Source organism: Elaeis guineensis, chromosome 1 (assembly GCF_000442705.2).
Source record: "Elaeis guineensis isolate ETL-2024a chromosome 1, EG11, whole genome shotgun sequence".
NCBI classification, from domain to species: domain Eukaryota; kingdom Viridiplantae; phylum Streptophyta; class Magnoliopsida; order Arecales; family Arecaceae; genus Elaeis; species Elaeis guineensis.
In genome coordinates this window covers 153,101,812-153,120,894 of record NC_025993.2, presented here as the reverse complement: position 1 = coordinate 153,120,894, position 19,083 = coordinate 153,101,812, and the positions used below count along the sequence as shown (strand labels likewise).

The 19,083-nt window shown below is 36.9% G+C and overlaps 1 protein-coding gene across 1 annotated transcript; it reads right to left on the bottom strand.

Annotated features, from left to right (window-relative positions):
• Positions 1-9,681: 9,681 nt before the first annotated feature.
• LOC105036531 (ubiquitin-like domain-containing protein CIP73) lies at positions 9,682-13,352 on the bottom strand. Its single transcript, XM_010912292.3, has 6 exons — positions 13,149-13,352; positions 12,999-13,070; positions 12,818-12,920; positions 12,243-12,701; positions 10,052-10,437; positions 9,682-9,939 (listed from the first exon to the last, which is right to left on the bottom strand). Exons 1-6 carry the CDS (start codon positions 13,335-13,337, stop codon positions 9,844-9,846), a joined length of 1,305 nt encoding a protein of 434 aa, XP_010910594.3. The 5' UTR covers positions 13,338-13,352; the 3' UTR covers positions 9,682-9,843.
• Between the last annotated feature and the right edge of the window lie 5,731 nt (positions 13,353-19,083).

Below are 19,083 nucleotides of genomic sequence, written 5' to 3'. Positions count from 1 at the left end.
TAAAGTCACTCTCTACAATGGACACAAAAAGACCCCTTCTGCAACACTCATGTTGGGTTCCGATAGCGCAGTGGAAGTATTAGGTGTTTAATATTTTCATTAAAAACACCCGATGCACCGGAAACCATAATGCCTAAGAACCCTTGACTATATCAATCAAAGTACAATAAACACAAATTTGGATCAGAAGAATACCTGCAACGCTAATCCAATTCCACAAGACGTCCAAATGTCTGCCCTCCAACGGTGATCCACACGAAAATTAAACCAAGAACAGCGCTCCTTTTTCACCTTGCTTCAAGAGTTTCTAGCCCCTAAAACTCGACCAGCTACTAATCAATCAGACCTTCCTCCAGACTTGAGTCTGAACCACCTACTGGACTTGACCACCTTTTTTTCTGGACCTCTTAAATCCTTAGAGCTATTAGGATTAGGCTTGTCTTAAAAGAACAAGCCTTTGTCCTAACTCTAGAGTTGTAAGAGAGGGAGAGAGGGAGTGGATAGGGGATGTAAGAATTGAATAATCTCTCCATCTGCCGTCCCCTATTTATACTATCAGATGAGTCGCCAACAGAGAAAGCACGCCTCATCTGGAAAGACATATCAAGTCCATGTATCACTTATCTAAGAGTCTTTAAAGAGAAAGACTCTTCAGGATGTGATACGTCGATTTCTGCCTTCTCACGCGCACATGCCCAGAATGAGATGCTTTCGTGTCTCTTCTGACTTCAGATCAGCGTAAAAAATTGCCATGTAACACTTTATTCAAATAGGAAGGCCATCAGCAAGTATCGCCTAATTTGAATAAGTGTTTATATGTGAGAAGGACTCTTCACGAAGAGATGCGGAAGCACCTTCTCACTGTCGTGCGCGCGCATGCCTAGAGAAGGGCGTGAAAAGCAACCTTCCTTAAATCTGATAATTTTTCAAATTTTTACCATGTGATCAGTACTTAAAACTGATCCATATCACGAAAATTATCAGATAAAAAGTCGCTTAAGACTCCCTAAACAGGAGTCTCCACGTCCCTTCGCGCGTCCAGAAAAACCTATCGCGCGTGCAGCAAAGTTTTCAGAATTTTTCCATGCACAATTTGAAAAATTTTTCATACTTTAAAAGGTGTGCTAGGTGGTTCATCATCTGATCTTATTGCCATAAAAAATAGAGACCCAAATCAGGACTCTTAGTCCTTCTCCATGCCAAAAACAAAGTGCGCATGCGCCCCAGCATATTTGTGCCAAGAGTCCTTAAGTTGGACTCTAAATTATTTGGCGTGTACACCAGATATGGCGCCTCTTTTTGGCTGCTTCTAGGTGGCTAGACCTGATCCAAATGTCCACCAAATTGGGCTAATAAATCAGCAAGGTATGAGACCAAATTGGTCTCCAAAGGAGCTAGGGATTCCGCACGTGCTAGCATGCTTACTAGAACCCGATTGAATCCAAAATTTCAATTAATCTTTTTCAAAAGGGTCCTTGGCCAATTTTCATATGTGTGTGACCCATTGGGTTCCACATCTAACCAATAGTAGTCCGAATGCAAGTTGACCTAATTGATTAGAATTTAATCTAATCGATTTTAGATCCAATCGAGCTAATCCGATTTCAGCAATTAGAACTCTTTCTAATTGACGATCGAATTAAACTCTTTAATTCGATCAAAAATCTACAATTCAAGATTGATGTCTAGCAACGTATCATGACTACTCAGAAGATGTGAAATTTGGTGAAAATACCAAATATATCCTTCAATGGTAAGTTACCGTGCAATTCAATTCTCGATCATTCCCGCACTCTGAATATGTCATGAGTATGGAACCATATCAAACTCAAACACATTCATATCGATTCTCAATAACCAATGATGACTCCAATAAGAAGCATTAGAAACTCTTTCTAACCTCCTTCCTACTTTTGATCAAAAAAATTTTCTAAATTATCTAAGAATGAAAATATACAGGATGCGATCTCCTCTTACTAGGAGTGATCGATTCCATATTGACCTACTCACAACCTTCATACACACTCCACCATATCCAGAACACCCCATATATGTCTTAATGCCATGCCTGAGTATAAATCAAAATATGGATTCATGTGCATAAGATTCCATGGTGATCACAGGTCTAAAGATCACTTGCACAACTCCCACTTAGAGAACCATCTTTGACATGCAAGTAAGGCTTCCATAAGATGTTCTCTTTCATCGAGTCAATTCAGTGGACTCATTTTTCAAATGAGCACTCACATCCTTGTATTAGTGTCACACAAGTGACTAGTGAGATCTGCCACCCTCTCTATCAAGCATACATAAGATGTGCCAGTCTATCCGAATATTGATCTCCGACTCAATGTTCCTACGATTAAAAATATTTAAAATTAAGATTTTAGGATTTTAGATCTCACTAGCATGACCCATTCATGTCTTCTAAAATCATTGTCCTAATCTTTGGGTTCATCATAATCTTAATTATAATAAGATGCAGCTAATATGATGAATTAATGCCTCATTTATTATCAAATAATAATGTCATTACATGAGTTGAAAAATTACAAAAAAAAGTCTCATCACAACATACTTGCGATGACTTATAGGACACTCTCTTCAATCTCCCACTTGCACTAAAGCCAATCGCCTTTGTATCTCAATCCCATACAATCAAGATGGCAATCAAATAGCTGCTGTGATATGACCTTAGTGAATGGATTGCTATATTGTTCTTTGTATCTACTCGTTCAAGGACATCTTGTCTCTCTACGATTTCTCGAACGAAGTGGAAGCGTCTCAGGATGTGCTTGGATCTTTGATGAAACCTAGGTTCCTTAGCTTGAATAACGGCCCAGTGTTATCACAATAGAGTGGCCACCGGTCCTTCAATTTCAAGAACGACTCCTAAATCCATGATGAACTTCTTCATCCAGACAGCTTTCTTAGCGGCTTCACTAGCAGCAATGTACTCTGCCTCAGTAGTTGAGTCAGCTACTGTCTATTGCTTGAAACTTTTCCAACTCACTGCCCCATCATTTAGGATAAACACGTACCCTGATATTGACTTGCTATCATTCGGATCAGATTGAAAACTAGAATCTGTATATCTCTCTAGTTTCAACTCTGATCCTCCTTCATATATGAGAAAAACATCTTTAGTCCTTCTCAAGTACTTCAGAATATTTTTCACAGCTTTTCCAATGATCTCTCCTGGATCAGCCTGAAATCTGCTAGCTACGTCCAAAGCATAAGCTACATCAGGCTTGGTACATAGCATGATATACATTATTGATCCCACAGCGAAGCATAAGGAATTTCATTCATCCTCTTCCTCTCTTCTGGTGTCTTATGACATATTTTCTTAGAGAGACGTATACCATAACTGCAGGCAGGTAACCTCTCTTACTTGCCTCCATATTAAATCTCTTTAATATGAGATCTATGTATCGTGACTGGGATAAACCTAACATCCTTTAGATCTATCTCTATAGATCTTTTATACCCAGTATATAGGATGCTTCACCTAAGTCTTACCAAAAAAAACAACAGTACTCCCACTTGTCTCTTATACCACACATGGTTCATCCTTATTTTTGATAAAGCCAAATTTTTTAACTGTCATATCAAATCGGAGTTCCAACTCCTCGAAGCCTGCTTAATCCATAAATAGATTTCTTAGCTTGCATACTTGATTTGCCCTCCCACTTGAAACAAATCTCTCTGGCTGAGTCATACAGACCTCTTCCTCTAGATTACTATTGAGAAAAACGATCTTGACATCCATCTTCCAGATCTCATAATCGTAGTATGCCGTTATAGCAAGCAAAATCCTGATGACTTAAACATAGCCATTATTAGAAGGTTTCATCATAGTCAATTCATTGCCTTTGTCTGAAATCCTTCGCCACTAACCTAGCTTTGTAGGTTTCTACTTGACCATCTGCTCCGATCTTCTTCTTGAAGACCCACTTGCACTCTATTGGGGTCACACCCTCAGGCGCATCAACCAAGGTCCAACTTGGTTGGTTACATCGAGTTATCTCAAATTTCATGGACTTCCAGCCATCTGTCTGAGTCTCTACTCATGACAGCTTCCGAATAGGTCAGTGGATCATCATCCTGAATGATGTTGATCGAATTGTCATTTTCAATGAAAAATCATATCTCAGAGGTGCTTGACGCACTCTATCTGACTTCGAAAGGAGGTGTGTATTATGGATGTACCTCATCTTAAGTACTTCTGATTGAGGATCTTCTTGTGGTTCAATCACAGGTATTTCTGGATTGGTTTGTAATCATGAACTTCCATAAGTTCAATATTCCTCCCACTGCTTCTTCTGGATGAATTTATTTTTCAAAAAAATGGCATGCCTACTAACAAATATCTTTTATTCAGGAAGATGATAGAAATAGTATCCATTAGTTTCTTTAGGATATCCTATAAATCTACACTTGTCTGATCTAGCACTAAACTTATGTCCAAAAATATTTTTGACGTAAGCAGGACAGCCGCAAATCTTAAGATGTTTAAGATTAGACTTCCTTCCCTTCCATATCTCATATGGTGTACTTGCAACAGACTTTGAAAGCACTCTGTTTAATATGTATGCGGCAGTCTCTAGGATATATCCCAGAAAGATATTCGGAGAATCAGTGAAGCACATCATGGACCGTACCATATCCATCAAAGTACAATTCCTTCTTTCTGCTACACCATTTAGCTGAGGTGTATAAGGAGGATCCATTCAGAGAAAATACTTTTATTTTTAAGATGATCAAAAAATTTATTGGATAATATTCTCCTCGATCAGATCGAAAATCTTGATATTTTTTTCAATTTATTTCTCGACCATACATTGATACTCTTTGAACTTATCAAAGGCTTCAATTTATGTTTATAAATACACATACCGAACCTTGATAAATCATCTGTAAAGGTAAAAAATAGAAGTATCCTCCTCTGACCTGAGTTGTCATCGATCCACATACATTCGTATGTACTAAGACTAACAACTCACTTACCCTCTTCCATGTCAGAAAATGAGTCTGGTCATCTTACCCATGAGACAAGATTCACAAGTTCCCAATGATTCATAATCATATGGATCAAAGAATTCTTCTTTGTATAACTTATTAATCCTTGACTCACTAATATAACCAAGGCGGCAATGCCAGAGATATGTGATATTCACATCTTCTCTCTTTCTTTTCATATTCCTCTCAATATGAAAAATATTTTCATTGAGTGCAAGAATTAAAAGATTGTTATCAATATAACCACTGCCATAAAATTCATTAGAAAGAAAATGAGCATCCATTTTCCATTAGCCTTATTTCATAACCTTGTTTTAATAACAAAGATATAAAAATAATATTTCTAATGACCTTTGGCATGTAATAACAGTCTTTCAATTCTAAATTTTGCGAAGCAAATCAAGCATACAGATTTCCACAGCCTCTGCATTAATGGACTCTCCACTTGCACCATAAAGCTCGATATCACCTTTTTTCAGACCTTTAATATTCTGTAATCGCTGTAATGAATTATAAATATGCGATCCACATGCAGTATCTAATATCCAAGTATCAGAGTCTGAGCCACTCAATGAAAAATAGATCTGTATTATACAACACTTTTTGGTGCTATACTTGCACCATGCTTCAAACTTGCAAGATTATTCTTGCAATAATACTCCCAATGTCCAAACTTGCCACAAAATAAATAGCTAATATCCATATGGACATCTTTTGCCTTCTCATTATTAATGACCATCCCAAGATCAGAAATATCCAGAACATCGAAGTTCTTCTCCGATACGAACCTAACTTGCAAGTTCCTCGACTAATCCACATAGTTAAGATCGATCAACATATTTTTATTATAGTATTATGTAGTGAAAATAAAAAAGCCATAATATAAACTTAAATCTGCATAAATAAAGAATAACAAAATATAAGCAGACCACTCATGTTTGACATGCATAACTAGATGAGGACTTTTAAAACTAGTTATGTCTCCCACTATTTATCGGATACCCTAACCCTCTCTTATGGTAAACGAGAAATCCTAATCTGATTTCTTAATGGGGTTGAGACCCTAATCCCTCAATGAAGTCTTATGGATATCACAACAAACCTCAATGAGTTCAAAGGTAGAAAAACATATCCAATTGTATCTCATACAACTTTCAACATAAACCTTATCTCTAAAAACACTCATAGCCTTGTAGATATCACGACAAACTATAGTGTTTTGTAGTTAAGTCAGATCCTTCATTTTCATACAGTCATATCTGAAAAATGCTATCTTTGCGGATATCACAATAAAGCAACATATCCAAAATATACCGTAAAGCATCTAATATGCACCAAGACAAACCCACATCAATCCCCATAGCAAGTCTTGTGGATATCATAACAAACCTCCTATGATTTCTGACAGGATATTGACTAGGCATGAAAGAAGGCATATGTAGTGTTTAAAACACTAAGCTGCCATCATTCAAGATTTGAACTAATCCAATTGGCCAGAAAAGTATTAAGATTGGTGGGGGGTCCCCCGTTGCTTTTCTTAGACACCAATAAAATTGGTCAGGCCAGCAATGGAATCAATTAAATAACCACCGCACTTGAAACACTCATTAGACATCAATTGATTAATCGATTCAAGAAAATAGGTCAGCTACTAGTTCACAACACTATGACTTAATATGATTTTTATGAAGACTTTAATGGTCTCAAGCACATCCTGTATCAATCAATCACAATGATGCACTAATATAGTTATATTTTAAAAAATATAACAACTAATCATAGCATCCAGTCATATCTCTAAGATATGAAAAACATAATCATACAATATGACTGTAACTAAGCACCTCAAGCATATCACATATGTATGAAATACAAATAAACATGTATGAATACAAAACACTCTTTTCGCGGTTCTTCTTGGGACATCACAGTGGCACCCCTATATGCCATAAGAGTACCCTATTGAATAGAAAGAGAGGATCTCTGAACCCTACTTGCTCTTATGACCGAACGACCTGATGATGAACCCCAATTAGAGTACTAAGCTACTAAGAAAATTCTACGCATACATCATGCATTTTAAATTTAAAACATGTCTCTAAGACATACTAGGGTTTGGATGTTCAATCGGATTCAACCCTTGATCCGACTTGAACCAAACCAAAAACCCAAGCTTGATCACAATCAAGACAATAATTTAACCTTTGATTATATAGATCAAAATAGGCTCTGATACCACTGATGGGTTCGATAGCGCAGTGGAAGTATTAGGTGTTTAATATTTTCATTAAAAACATCCAATGCACCGAAAACCATAATACCCAAGAACCCTTGACTACATCAATCAAAGTACAATAAATGTAAATTTGGATCAAAAGAATACCTGTAGCGCTAATCCAATTTCCACAAGGCGTCCAAGCGTCCGTCCTCCAACAGTGATCCACACAGAAATTAAACCAAGAACAGCGCTCATTTTTAATCTTGCTTCAAGAGTTCTAGCCCCTAGAACTCGACTAGCCACCAATCGATCAGACCTTCCTCCAGACTTGAGTCTGAACCTCTCTGAACCACCTACTGGACTTGACCACCTTTTTTTTGGACCTCTTAAAACCCTTAGAGCTATTAGAATTAGGCTTGTCTTAAAAGAACAAGCCTTTGTCCTAAACCTAGAGTTGTAAGAGAGGGAGTGGATAAGAGATGTAAGAATTGAATGATCTCTCCATCTGCCGTCCCCTATTTATACTACCAGATGAGTCGCCAACAGAGAAGGCACGCCTCATCTGGAAAGACATATCAAGTCCACGTATCACTTATCTGAAGTCTTTAAAGAGGACTCTTCAGGATGTGATACGTTGATTTCTGCCTTCTCACGCGCACATGCCCAGAATGAGATGCTTTTCGTGTCTCTTCTGACTTCAGATCAGCGTGAAAAATTGCCACGTAACACTTTATTCAAATAGGAAGGCCATTAGCAAGTATCGCCTAATTTGATAAGTGTTTATATGTGAGAAAGACTCTTCACCGGAGAGACGCAGAAGCACCTTCTCGCTGTCGCACGCGTGCACGTCCAGAGAAGGGCGTGAAAAGCAACCTTCCTTAATATGATAATTTTTCAAATTTTTACCACGTGATCAGTACTTAAAATTGATCCTTATCATGAAAATTATCAGATAAAAAGTCGCTTAAGACTCTCTGAACAGAAGGAGTCTTTGCGTCCCTTCACGCATCCAGAAAAATCTATCGCGTGCGCAGCAAAGTTTCTAGAATTTTTTTCACGCACAATCTAAAGGATTTTTCATACTTTAAAAGGTGTGCTAGGTGGTTCATCATCTAATCTCATTGCCATTAAAAAATAGAGACCCAAAACAGAAGGATTCTTAGTCCTTCCCAGCATATTTGCGCCAAGAGTCCTTAAGTTAGACTCTAAATTAGTTGGCATGTACACCAGATATGGCGCCTCTTTTTGGCTGCTTCTAGGTGGCTAGACCTGATCCAAATGCCCATCAAATTAGGCTAACAAATCAACAAGGTCTGAGACCAAATTGGTCTCCAAAGGAGCTAGGGATTCCATACGTGCTAGCATGCTTAATGGAACCCTGATTGAATCCAAAATTCTAATTAACCTTTTTCAAAAAGATCCTTGGCCAATTTTCATGTGTGACCTATTGGATTCCACATCTAGCCAGCAGTAGGTCCGGATGCAAGTTGACCTAATTTGATTAAAATTTAATCTAATCGATTTAGGTCCAATCGAGCTAACCCGATTTCAGCAATTAGAACTCTTTCTAATTGATGATCGAATTAAACTCTTTAATTCGATCAAGAACCTACAAGTCAAGATTGACGTCTAGCAATGTATCATGACTACCCAGAAGATGTGAAATTTGATGAAAATACCAAATATACCCTTCAGTGGCAAGTTACCGTGCAATTCAATCCTTCGATCATCCCCGCACTCTGAATATGTTCATGTGCATGAAACCATGTCAAACTCAAACACATTCATATCGATCAATTAACCAATGATGACTCCAATGAAGGAGCATTAGAAATTCTTTCTAATCTCCTTCCTACTTTTGGCCAAAAAATTTTTTCTAAGTCATGTAAGAATGAGAATACACAGGATGCGATCTCCTCTTACTAGGAGTGATCGATTCCAATGTTGACCTACTTACAACCTTCATACACACTCCATATCCAAAACACCCCGTACATGTCTTAATGCCATGCCTGAGAATGAACCAAAATATAGATTCATGTGCATAAGATTCCATGATGATCTCAGGTCTAAGGATCACTTGCACAACTCCCACTTAGAGAACCATCTTTGACATGCAAGTAAGGCTTCCATAAGATGTTCTCTTTCATCGAGTCAATTCAGTGGACTCATTTTCCAAATGAACACCCACATCCTTGTATTAGTGTCCCACACAAGTGGCTAGTGAGATCTGCCACTCTCTCCATCGAGCATACATAGGATGTGCCAGTCTATCCGGAACATTGATCCCCGACTCAATGTTCCTACGACTAGGAATATTTAAGATTAGAATTTTAGGATTTTAGGTCTCACTAGCAGACCCATTCATGTCTCCTAAAATCATTGCCCTAATCTTTGGGGTTTACCATAATCTTAGTCATAATAAGATGCAGCTAATATGATGAATCAATGCCTCATTTTATTATCAAATAATAAATGTCATTACATGAGTTGACAAATTACAAAGAAAAGTCCCATCACAACATACTTGCGATTGGCTTACAGGGCACTCTTCTTTCAACTCAAACATGCACAAAATTCAACAAGAAAGGGATAAGAATTTCTCAATGACATACCCTCGGACGTTTTGGACTAGGGGCCTCAGGTGGGTCACGATGATGTTGGGAGCTACTTGAGTCATTCAGGTGATTGCTTGCAGTCTGCAAATATTAATCAAAGCATTAAATACCACCAAACTGACCTTTGCACTGAAATATTTTTTGGCCAGCCAGCAGAACAACAATAAAACAAAAGGAAAAAAAAACACCATACTTGTGCAGTAGAACCATCATTACTAGCTGAGCCACCTGGTACAGTTGTGTGCTCAGATAAAAATGGCATAAGCTGGCGAACTAAACTGGAGAAGAATACTCCATCATCACTACCTACTCTTGATGCCTCATGTGTTTCGGTATTTCCAGTTGTGCCAGTTTGATTTTGAACGGCAACAGAACCTGTAACTGACTCCTGATGACCAGTGCCACCAACCTGAACTTGCTCTCCAGGAAAAAGTGCTGTCCTAATCCACTCGTCCACTCTGCTTAACAACTGAGACATCGAGCCTTGGCCAACTTGCTGCCCAACATGAGCCTGTGTGTTGCTCTCACTATTACTAGCAGGTGGTGCCTGTTGGCTTGTAATGGAAACCAGTGATGACCCTAAAAATAAAAATCACATATGATTCAGTAATAATACAAAAATCTTACTCAACAGATGAGATGTAGAATGCCTTGCCAGTGTGTTGATTTCATGACTTTAATTATGATTAATGAGCTCAAGTGCAACATGACGCAATTTTCACATTGTCAATAAACACAATGCAGACTAATTGATATAATGTTCAAGGAAGCTAAAGAAAGTAGCAACAAGCCAGCAAATAATTACCAAAGTTCAGCTTTCTGCCAAGTCATTTTTGGAAGGTGCCTAGAAACCATCATGCTCTACTTCAAAAAAGTTAACCTTCCAAAAGAACCCCTTAACCCACGTTGCACTTTAATTGACTTCCCTCCTACCCAGTCCCAAACCCTTGTCTTCCTATTTCACTCAGAACTTAGCAGTCAAAATTTCACCATAAGCTCAGCCCACTGCTTAATCAAATCCCATTTATCCACTCACTCCCTCTCCCAAATCCAGCTACTCTCTCTCTCTCTGTCTCTCTCTCTCTCTCTGTTGAAACATGAATAGTGATCTTCATATATGATTAAAATAAAGGTGCTAAAGATCTCAAACCAAATACAGATATGACTTCAGAAATTTCTCTCTATTGAGGCCATGTAGCTCATGACCTCCCTGTTCTATTCAGAAATACACCAGAGAAGTTAAATTAAAGGAAAGGAATGCAAAGAGCAATCTACTTCCCTCTTTCTATCCAATTAACTGGAGCAACCAGTCTCTTCCTCTCCTCCCAATTTATGTGACCCAACCACCAGTCCTAAATCCTGGGAGCACTGCACAGGGAGGCTAGGTATGGTTGCATAGCTTTTCTCTTGTTCAAATGGAGGGAATAATAAACAAAGGACTAATAAATGAACTGAAAAATTTAGTCATTAAAATACATAAACAAATAAAGTTATAGCAGCCAACACCATAATAGTGCATCACATCAAATCATGGCCTCCTTTTTTTGGCATTTTCCATATAGTTTAGTCTCAACCATGCTATGTTTTGGCAAAAAAAATATGGCAAGAGTATCCATTAGAAGTGGCCTGATCAAGGTTTTCAATGTTTATGAAGCTTTTGTACTACAAATTTATTAATAACATTAAATAATTTGCAATTAGAAACACACTGAAAATATATGATGAGTTAAAATAATTAATATAACTAAAAGTTTGCTTCTCCAATAAAACTCTCTTATCATTTTAGAATCTCCAGATGTCTAGTTCCTTTCATGTTTTAGGAAAAAATATGATATCTTAGAAATTTATCCATTGCTGAAAGTCATGAAATGCCCATCTTACTTATAACTGATGTACTTGTCGGGGAAAAGTTAGAGGTGCGGTACAAGTATTGAAACCCACCTGTATTTGTATCTCTAAATATTTGCTCACCAAATCTTCTCGCATTTTCTCTACAATCCCTAGGTAGCCATTTAAGCAATCATCTAAAAGTCTTCACCCCTTGCAAAATTCCTTGCACTAATCCATGCATAACACAGTTCCTCTCAAAATGGTACTTTATACACTTCTTTAAGATTACACATGTATATTAAGGATTAGGTTATTGTGTGGTGAATCCATGTTAGTCATGGCTGACAAGTGAGCTTAGCATGCAAGAAAGCTTGATAGCTTATTATTGACAGTCTATGTTTTCAAACATGTTACTTTTATGAGCAGTTCTATCACTAATTCGGATTATGATCATAAATCACATACAAAGTGCAGTATAGTCCTGAATGCATTTATGCTTCAGAAAAATGCATAACATTTAAATCCTAAGCAAATTTCATGATTCCAATACTGACCTTGGTAGCCAGGTAATTCATTTGCTGAAGGATTCATCCAAGAAACTACAGGCGCAGAACTTGCAGGAGATTGATTTCGCATTGCAGATTCAAGATTTGGCAGATTTATATTAGGCTGAGACTGATTGGATTCATTGGATGCTCGAGAACCTCTTGCATTATTTGCATTCCCACTATTCACATGTTGAATTCTGGCAAGTAGAGGATAGATTACCCCGATTGCACTACCAGATGAATCTGAGGGGGAATGGCCAGCAGGTACTGCAACCACTGTTCTTATTGGGACTACCCGCACTCCAGATTCTCCAGCAAAAGATGTACTACTTGGAATCCCTGAAAATGCTTGATTAACAGAATTGGCAGCAGATGGATTTCTTGTTGGATCTGTTTGCTCTTGCGGTTGCTGTGCACCAGCCTGTTCACCCAGGTTAGCATTGGTAACAGGTATGGTACGACCACCTGGGAAAAAAGGAAGAAAATTAAAGTTAATTATTAATTAGGCCATAAGCATTTAAGACGACAAATGCAGAAAGCTCAGGAATTTTATTTTAAAAGATGGAATAAAATATGAATACCTGTGCGGACACGTATGTCAATGTTCCTAGGAATAAATGCAGAAGCAAGTGGTTCTCCAAACTGTGCCCCGCCAAAGCTTGACCCAGGGAAAAAGGGAACAGGCTGCAATTACAAAGTTTAGCTTATGAAATAAAATCACAACAATAACTTGAATAAAATTTGAAAGTAAACATATATAACCTGAACCATCACAGGATTTGGCCCAGATGCAGATATAAAAACTGCCGGTCCAGCGTTCACCACAGCTTCCAACTGCAACACAGAACATCATTCAGACTACAAGGATGTGCAATACAAATAAGAGGCAAACAGGAAATTCATGAAGCATACTGGTGTTTGACCCATGTGCAATGTCATGGTTGTACGACCAAGCTCAAGAAGTAACGAGCCTAAGTTTCGTAATAGAACTCCAGATCTGATTGCACTTGATTGAAGGTCCATCCGCATCAGGGGATCAGTTACACTAACATGATCGTCAAGACGTCTTGCAAGTTGCTGTGACAAAATTTCAACTACCATAAACTCTCTAAAAGCTTGATCTTGCATAGAGCATAACCAAAACAAAGAGAACAGTGATTTTAAAAAAAATTGCTTGTGGAACATTTTATGTCATAAACACTACCATCACTCTTTTGTAAGACTTCCAACATGGGCCATCTTATATAAGAATACTCAAACACAAGAACAGAAATTCCAGGCCAGATTACCTGCTTTTCTAATATTAAATAGGAAGATTTTATTGTTAATTTTCATTCCAAAATAGCCATTAGATTGCTTAGCTAAACTTCATTCAGTAATATATTAGAATGCCATGTGTTGTAGAAAAAGTTCAAAGGGTGTCCATTTCTCACTTTGAACTTCCGCAATCCCCTCACTCCTGCGCCTCTGATTCTCAACAACTATTCTTTTCAAATCTTTTCATTTTATCCGTTATCTCTTCCAGGGTATGTCTATAATTACGAAACAGTTTGCATCTGCATTTGGCATGTGACATAAATAAGTTGTGCTAGTGTCTTGCTTGTAGAAGGTCATGCGAGAGTGAGTTTCTATCTCATGACATGGTGTAAATTTGATAGCTACACTACAAGCTCCCTGCTCCAAGTCAGCAAGCGACAAAGAGCATATTATACTCAGTAGGAGACACCATTATGATATTGAATCAGCTACCAATGTGAATGTTACGGCCTTGAACATGGATGCTAGAAGATCAATTGCCAGCTATAATACCTACTTGGAGAGAAATCTAGTTTCATATACATTTAGCATACAAGAACCAAAAAATGCTCAATAGTTCCATTATTGAAACCTTACCATACTACTGCAACTACATATTAAAATGGACTCATGAAAAAGGTGAATCCTGGAGTCCTGAAGACGGTTACCCTCAAACTAGCAGTTGCTTACAATGCGCAAATCAACAAAACAGAAGTGAAAGAGGAAGTATGGAAATCTATCACTTTTGTTTTAATTTAGTCCTTCTATAGTGCGCGTACTATTTATGTGTTTATGTGGATGGTTATTACTGAAAAAGATATTTTTTGGCAATTTTTTTGCAACCTCTCATGAAGCAACTTTCTATTTTCATAGTAATCATGTTCAACTTCTCCAAAGGCAAAACCATTCTTTTGCAGCATAATGCACTACTCCATAAAACACTGTTAATTTGTTTTTCAGCCTTCAAAATACCTACATGCTTGGTTACCCAAAAGCGAAAAAAAATAATAATAGTAAAATCCATCCACTTAGACCAGCATGAAACAATTAGCATTGTTAGCACAATGGACAGAACCAGGCTTTGCCTAGCTTAGTCACAAGCAATTATTTAGAGTACTCTGCTAGAGATCAGATCATGGTTGACACTGGTCAGTGCAGCAACATAATAAGCTGGGTATTGAGTGACATGAAAGCATGCTTATTGAGAAACTGGGAAAATGAAGGGTTATGATCTGCTTATCATATTGCTTTCTCAAAATATTTAAAGATTCCTTTCATTTTTGAAAGACTGTCTTTGTATGAGATAAAGCTTAAGCTTGTTGAGATATCCCAAAAAGGTTGGCATTTTGACAGTACAAGGAAAATCAGCATATGGTAAAGCCAAAACAAAGAAAAGTAATGTGAGATGCAGTGAATGTTTCTTTCCCCATGTATTCAAAATGTGGGCCCCACATCAGCTTCATGCTATGGAGCCTTGCTTCATAAGGTCCCAAAATCATGATTTAGCCAAAAAAAAGAAAAAGAGAAGCATACATGAGAGAACCAATTGTTTTTTTCCTCCCTTGCATATTTAAAAATATTGGCTTTGCAGCTTCTGAAGTTTGGCTTCAGCATGTCCAAACTCAAAGAGTTTTTATCACATATAAAGAATTTAGCTTACATTTTGGGCCTAATCCTCCAATAAACTCCTTAAAAACTAATATAGCATTTGTTAGGGTGGAAAATGGATTTGATACCTGTATATCCATATCCATGTTCATATTTTTCACAACAGATATGAATACAAATATGGATATTAAACAGACTATCAGAATTAGTATCCATATTTATTGTAAATGGATATAGATACAAGTCAGATATTACTTATATCCATATTCTCTCTGTTCAAATGCATATATGAGTTGGATATTATTTGGATATAAATTGGATTTGAGAAAATTTCATTAATGAAAGCCAACATTATTAATGAAAGCCAACATGAATGACACAGTCATAAAGGATGGGAAGTTGGGAACAAAATACAATATTAAGATAGCATAACTAGGTAAAGGTCTAAAACATAGTTATTAAACCCGCATAGGACCGTCCCGCCCCAAACAATATTAAAGGTCATTTTTTAAAACAAAAAATTGTAATATAAAAAAATAAAAACTATCTACTTTACAAAGAACTTGCAAGAAAAATTATGTGTAGATGTAAGAAGATGTTACATGTATTTGACATTTTTAAATATTTTAAATTAAAAAGTTCTGAAAATATCATAAAGAATAAACTGAAATATTTTATTCATTACCATAGTGAAAAGGATTGATTTCTAATAAAAATAATTAATAAATAACATATAAAATATGTTGCTTTATAACGTGAACAAGTTTTAAATAAGTACAACAGAACATCAATATAGAATAAAAATAAATGTTGTATCAGTGGCTAAGTGATTTGAAATGTAGTGGAAGATCATGAGTTTGATCCTTGAGGTGGTATTTAGACTTTTATCCAGATCTAGAGTCAGAAAAATCTTCAAAATCCAAATCCGGATCCATATCCAACAAAAGTTGGACCTGAATCGGGATCCATATCCAACAAAATTTGTATCTGAATCTAGATCCACATCTGATTGGATTTAAGAATTTCTATCTAAATTTGGATTCAAACTGGATACGGAAATGAATATAGTTGGATGATACTAGACTTATTTCAACCCTAGTATTCATTGGGGTGCAATTTACCCCGATACCTAATGGGGCGGGTTTTACTCGACCCATAGTGGATCTGTGGCAAGTGCAGGTAATGGTAAAACCTGCCCTAAAACAGACCCAGGTATATATAACCATTCACAATTCCCTCTCCACTCTTTGCTCTAGTCACTCTACTCTCGAGAAAGATTGAACATGTGAAAAGTTACATGCTATGATGCTTAGTTTTTCAATTTTAGCTGATGGCTTTTCTTAGTTTATGGGATATTTGACTTCTTAAAGAACAATATTTTTGTTTGTTATGTTTCAATTATTGTTAAAACTTTAGTTTGTCACAGGGTTTGCCGTACCGGGCCGAACCGTCCGATACGAGGCGTACCGAGCCGGACCGGTACTTTACCGATCCGATTCGGACCTTTTTTTCGAAATACTCTCCGAACCGCCCCGAACCGCTCGGTTCAGTCCGGTTCGTATCCATACCGCCCAAAACCGGACGGTATGGATCGGTTCGGTCCGGTTTGGCGTGAACCGAACCGTACCGACATGCCCACATACATAAAGTGGGGAGGGGGGAGGGGTGGGGTCGGAGACCTTTTAAACCGTTGAGACCTCCGAAAAATTAGAAAAAAAGAAAAAAACTCCGTCAAATTGTAGGAGTGGTTCGAGGAGAGGCTGATCTTTGGTCGGAGGTAAGATAATATGTTATTTTCTTAGTAAATATTTTTTTTTATTTTTGTTGTTAAAAATAGGATAAGAATGAGAAAGAATGAAAATAAGAGAAAATCATGCCAAAATCTTATGATTTTGGTATGATTTAATTATATGTGATAGATCTTTGGAAGATCTACACGATGACAACAAAATTATTAATTTTCGTTAATTATATATTTTTTAAATATTTTTAAATATTTATTTATTTAAAAATTAAAAAAAATTAAATTTTAGGAAAAAAATCAGAGTTTGGGAATCATGTTTAGAATGATTCAAGCTACTTAAATCTAATTTCAAATTTTTTTAAATATTTGAAATAAAAAAATTATTTTTTTAATTATTTAAATTAAAAAATTTAATTATAAAATAAAAAATATATAAAAATAGTGTTATATTTTAGTTAATTTAAAAATATTATTTGAAGCATATAAAATATTTATTTTGAATTTATAAATTTTAAAATAATTATTAAAATTATTTTAAAATTATATATAATTATTTTAATTATCGTTAAACTATTGTATTTTGTTGTACTTGCATATATTTATAAGAAAAAAATTTAGAGCATGACGTTCATTCACTTTAATTAATCAGCTATTTTATAGTATATATTTATTTATATAAAAATTATTAATAAATTAAAAAAATAAAAAATCAGTATTAGTTTTGAAATTGAGAATAATGTTTAGAATGATTCAAAACAATTAAAATATTTGAATCTAACTTGAGATTTTTTTGAAATTTTTTTTATAAATATTTAAATAGTAAAAAATGTTATCAAATAAAAAATATATGTAATTAGTGTTATATTACAGGTAATTCGAAATAATTAGTATTTTGTTATACCTGCAGAAATGAGTAAGAAGAAAAATCCTGAGCGTGACATCGGTTGGGATCATGATGAGATGCTCTCGGCTCGACATCATTGGAGATGCAAATGGTGCAACACAGAGTTCAAAGGAGGGGTGACTTGGTTGAAGCAGCATCTGGCTAGTGATTATCCTGATGTGTCCATGTGTCGGAAATATCCGCAAGAGGTCCGACAATTGATGAAAAAGCACTTTGCTGATTCGAACGCAACGAAGGAAAGGACAGAGCAAAAAAAGACCGAAGTAGACCGTCGAGCTGCAGAGCCACCTTCTTATCACTCTAGAGAGTCAGAAGAGGCTTCTACTCCAGATGATGAGGAGGCACAGATTGAGGCTGCCATTCAGACGAGCTTGGCGAATCAGTACCAGCAGGAGGAGATGGCCCGGTACAGAGAGCGATTCGGACTATCATACTACGAATCAGGATCTGGATTAGCGACTGGTAGGAGAGAATTCGAGTTAAGGAGGACTACCTCAGTCAGAGAGCCTGGTGGTAGAGGGAGCAGACGCAGCATGTCTTCTTTGTTGGGAGCTTTTGGCAGTAGGAGGAGGTCCTCCAGAGATATTCCAGCAGGAGCCAGCATTCAGGATTTGGATGCACATGCTTTGCCCAGCAAGGATTCAAAGCAGCAGAGAATTGACAATATGCTGAAAAAAGATAAGAAGAAGGATATGTAGCGAGCTATTGGATCATGGTTTCATTTCAGCCATATTTCAGCAAATGTAACAACCAATCCTTACCACCGATCTGCTATTTCAGCCATAGAGGCTGCCGGTCAGGGTGTAGATCCTCCAGGACCTAAGGACATCTATGGTCAGCTTCTTAACAGCAATAAGGAAGATCTGCAGAGATGGATTGCTTCTTACAAAAATAAATGACCTACATATGGTCTGACAGTGATGTGTGATGGTTGGACAGGTCCCACTAGGCGGAGCATCTTTAATTTTTTGACATACTGTGATAGAAAAATATTTTTTCACAAATCAATCGATGCTTCAGATAAGATGCACGATGCCACATATATCCTTGGTCTGATGGAGGAGGTGATTGATTCAGTGGGTGAGCAGCATGTCGTGCAGGTCATCACAGATAACGGACCACAATATAAGGCTGCCGGAGAGTTGCTGATGGAACAGCGACCGCAGATATACTGGACCCCATGTGCTGCACATTGCATTGATCTTATATTGATGGATATCGGAAAGATTCGCAGGGTGCAGCAGGTAGTGAAGATTGCCCAGACCATTACTAGATTCATCTACAACCACACATGG

Coding starts and splice junctions, on each gene's coding strand:
- LOC105036531 (XM_010912292.3), bottom strand. CDS start 13,337: ATGGTAGTTGAAATTTTGTCACAGCAACTTGCAAGACGTCTTGACGAT. Junction 13,071..13,148: donor TGCACATGGGTCAAACACCA/GTATGCTTCATG, acceptor TCTGTGTTGCAG/TTGGAAGCTGTGGTGAACGC. Junction 10,438..12,242: donor TGAATTACCTGGCTACCAAG/GTCAGTATTGGA, acceptor TTTTATTTTTAG/GGTCATCACTGGTTTCCATT.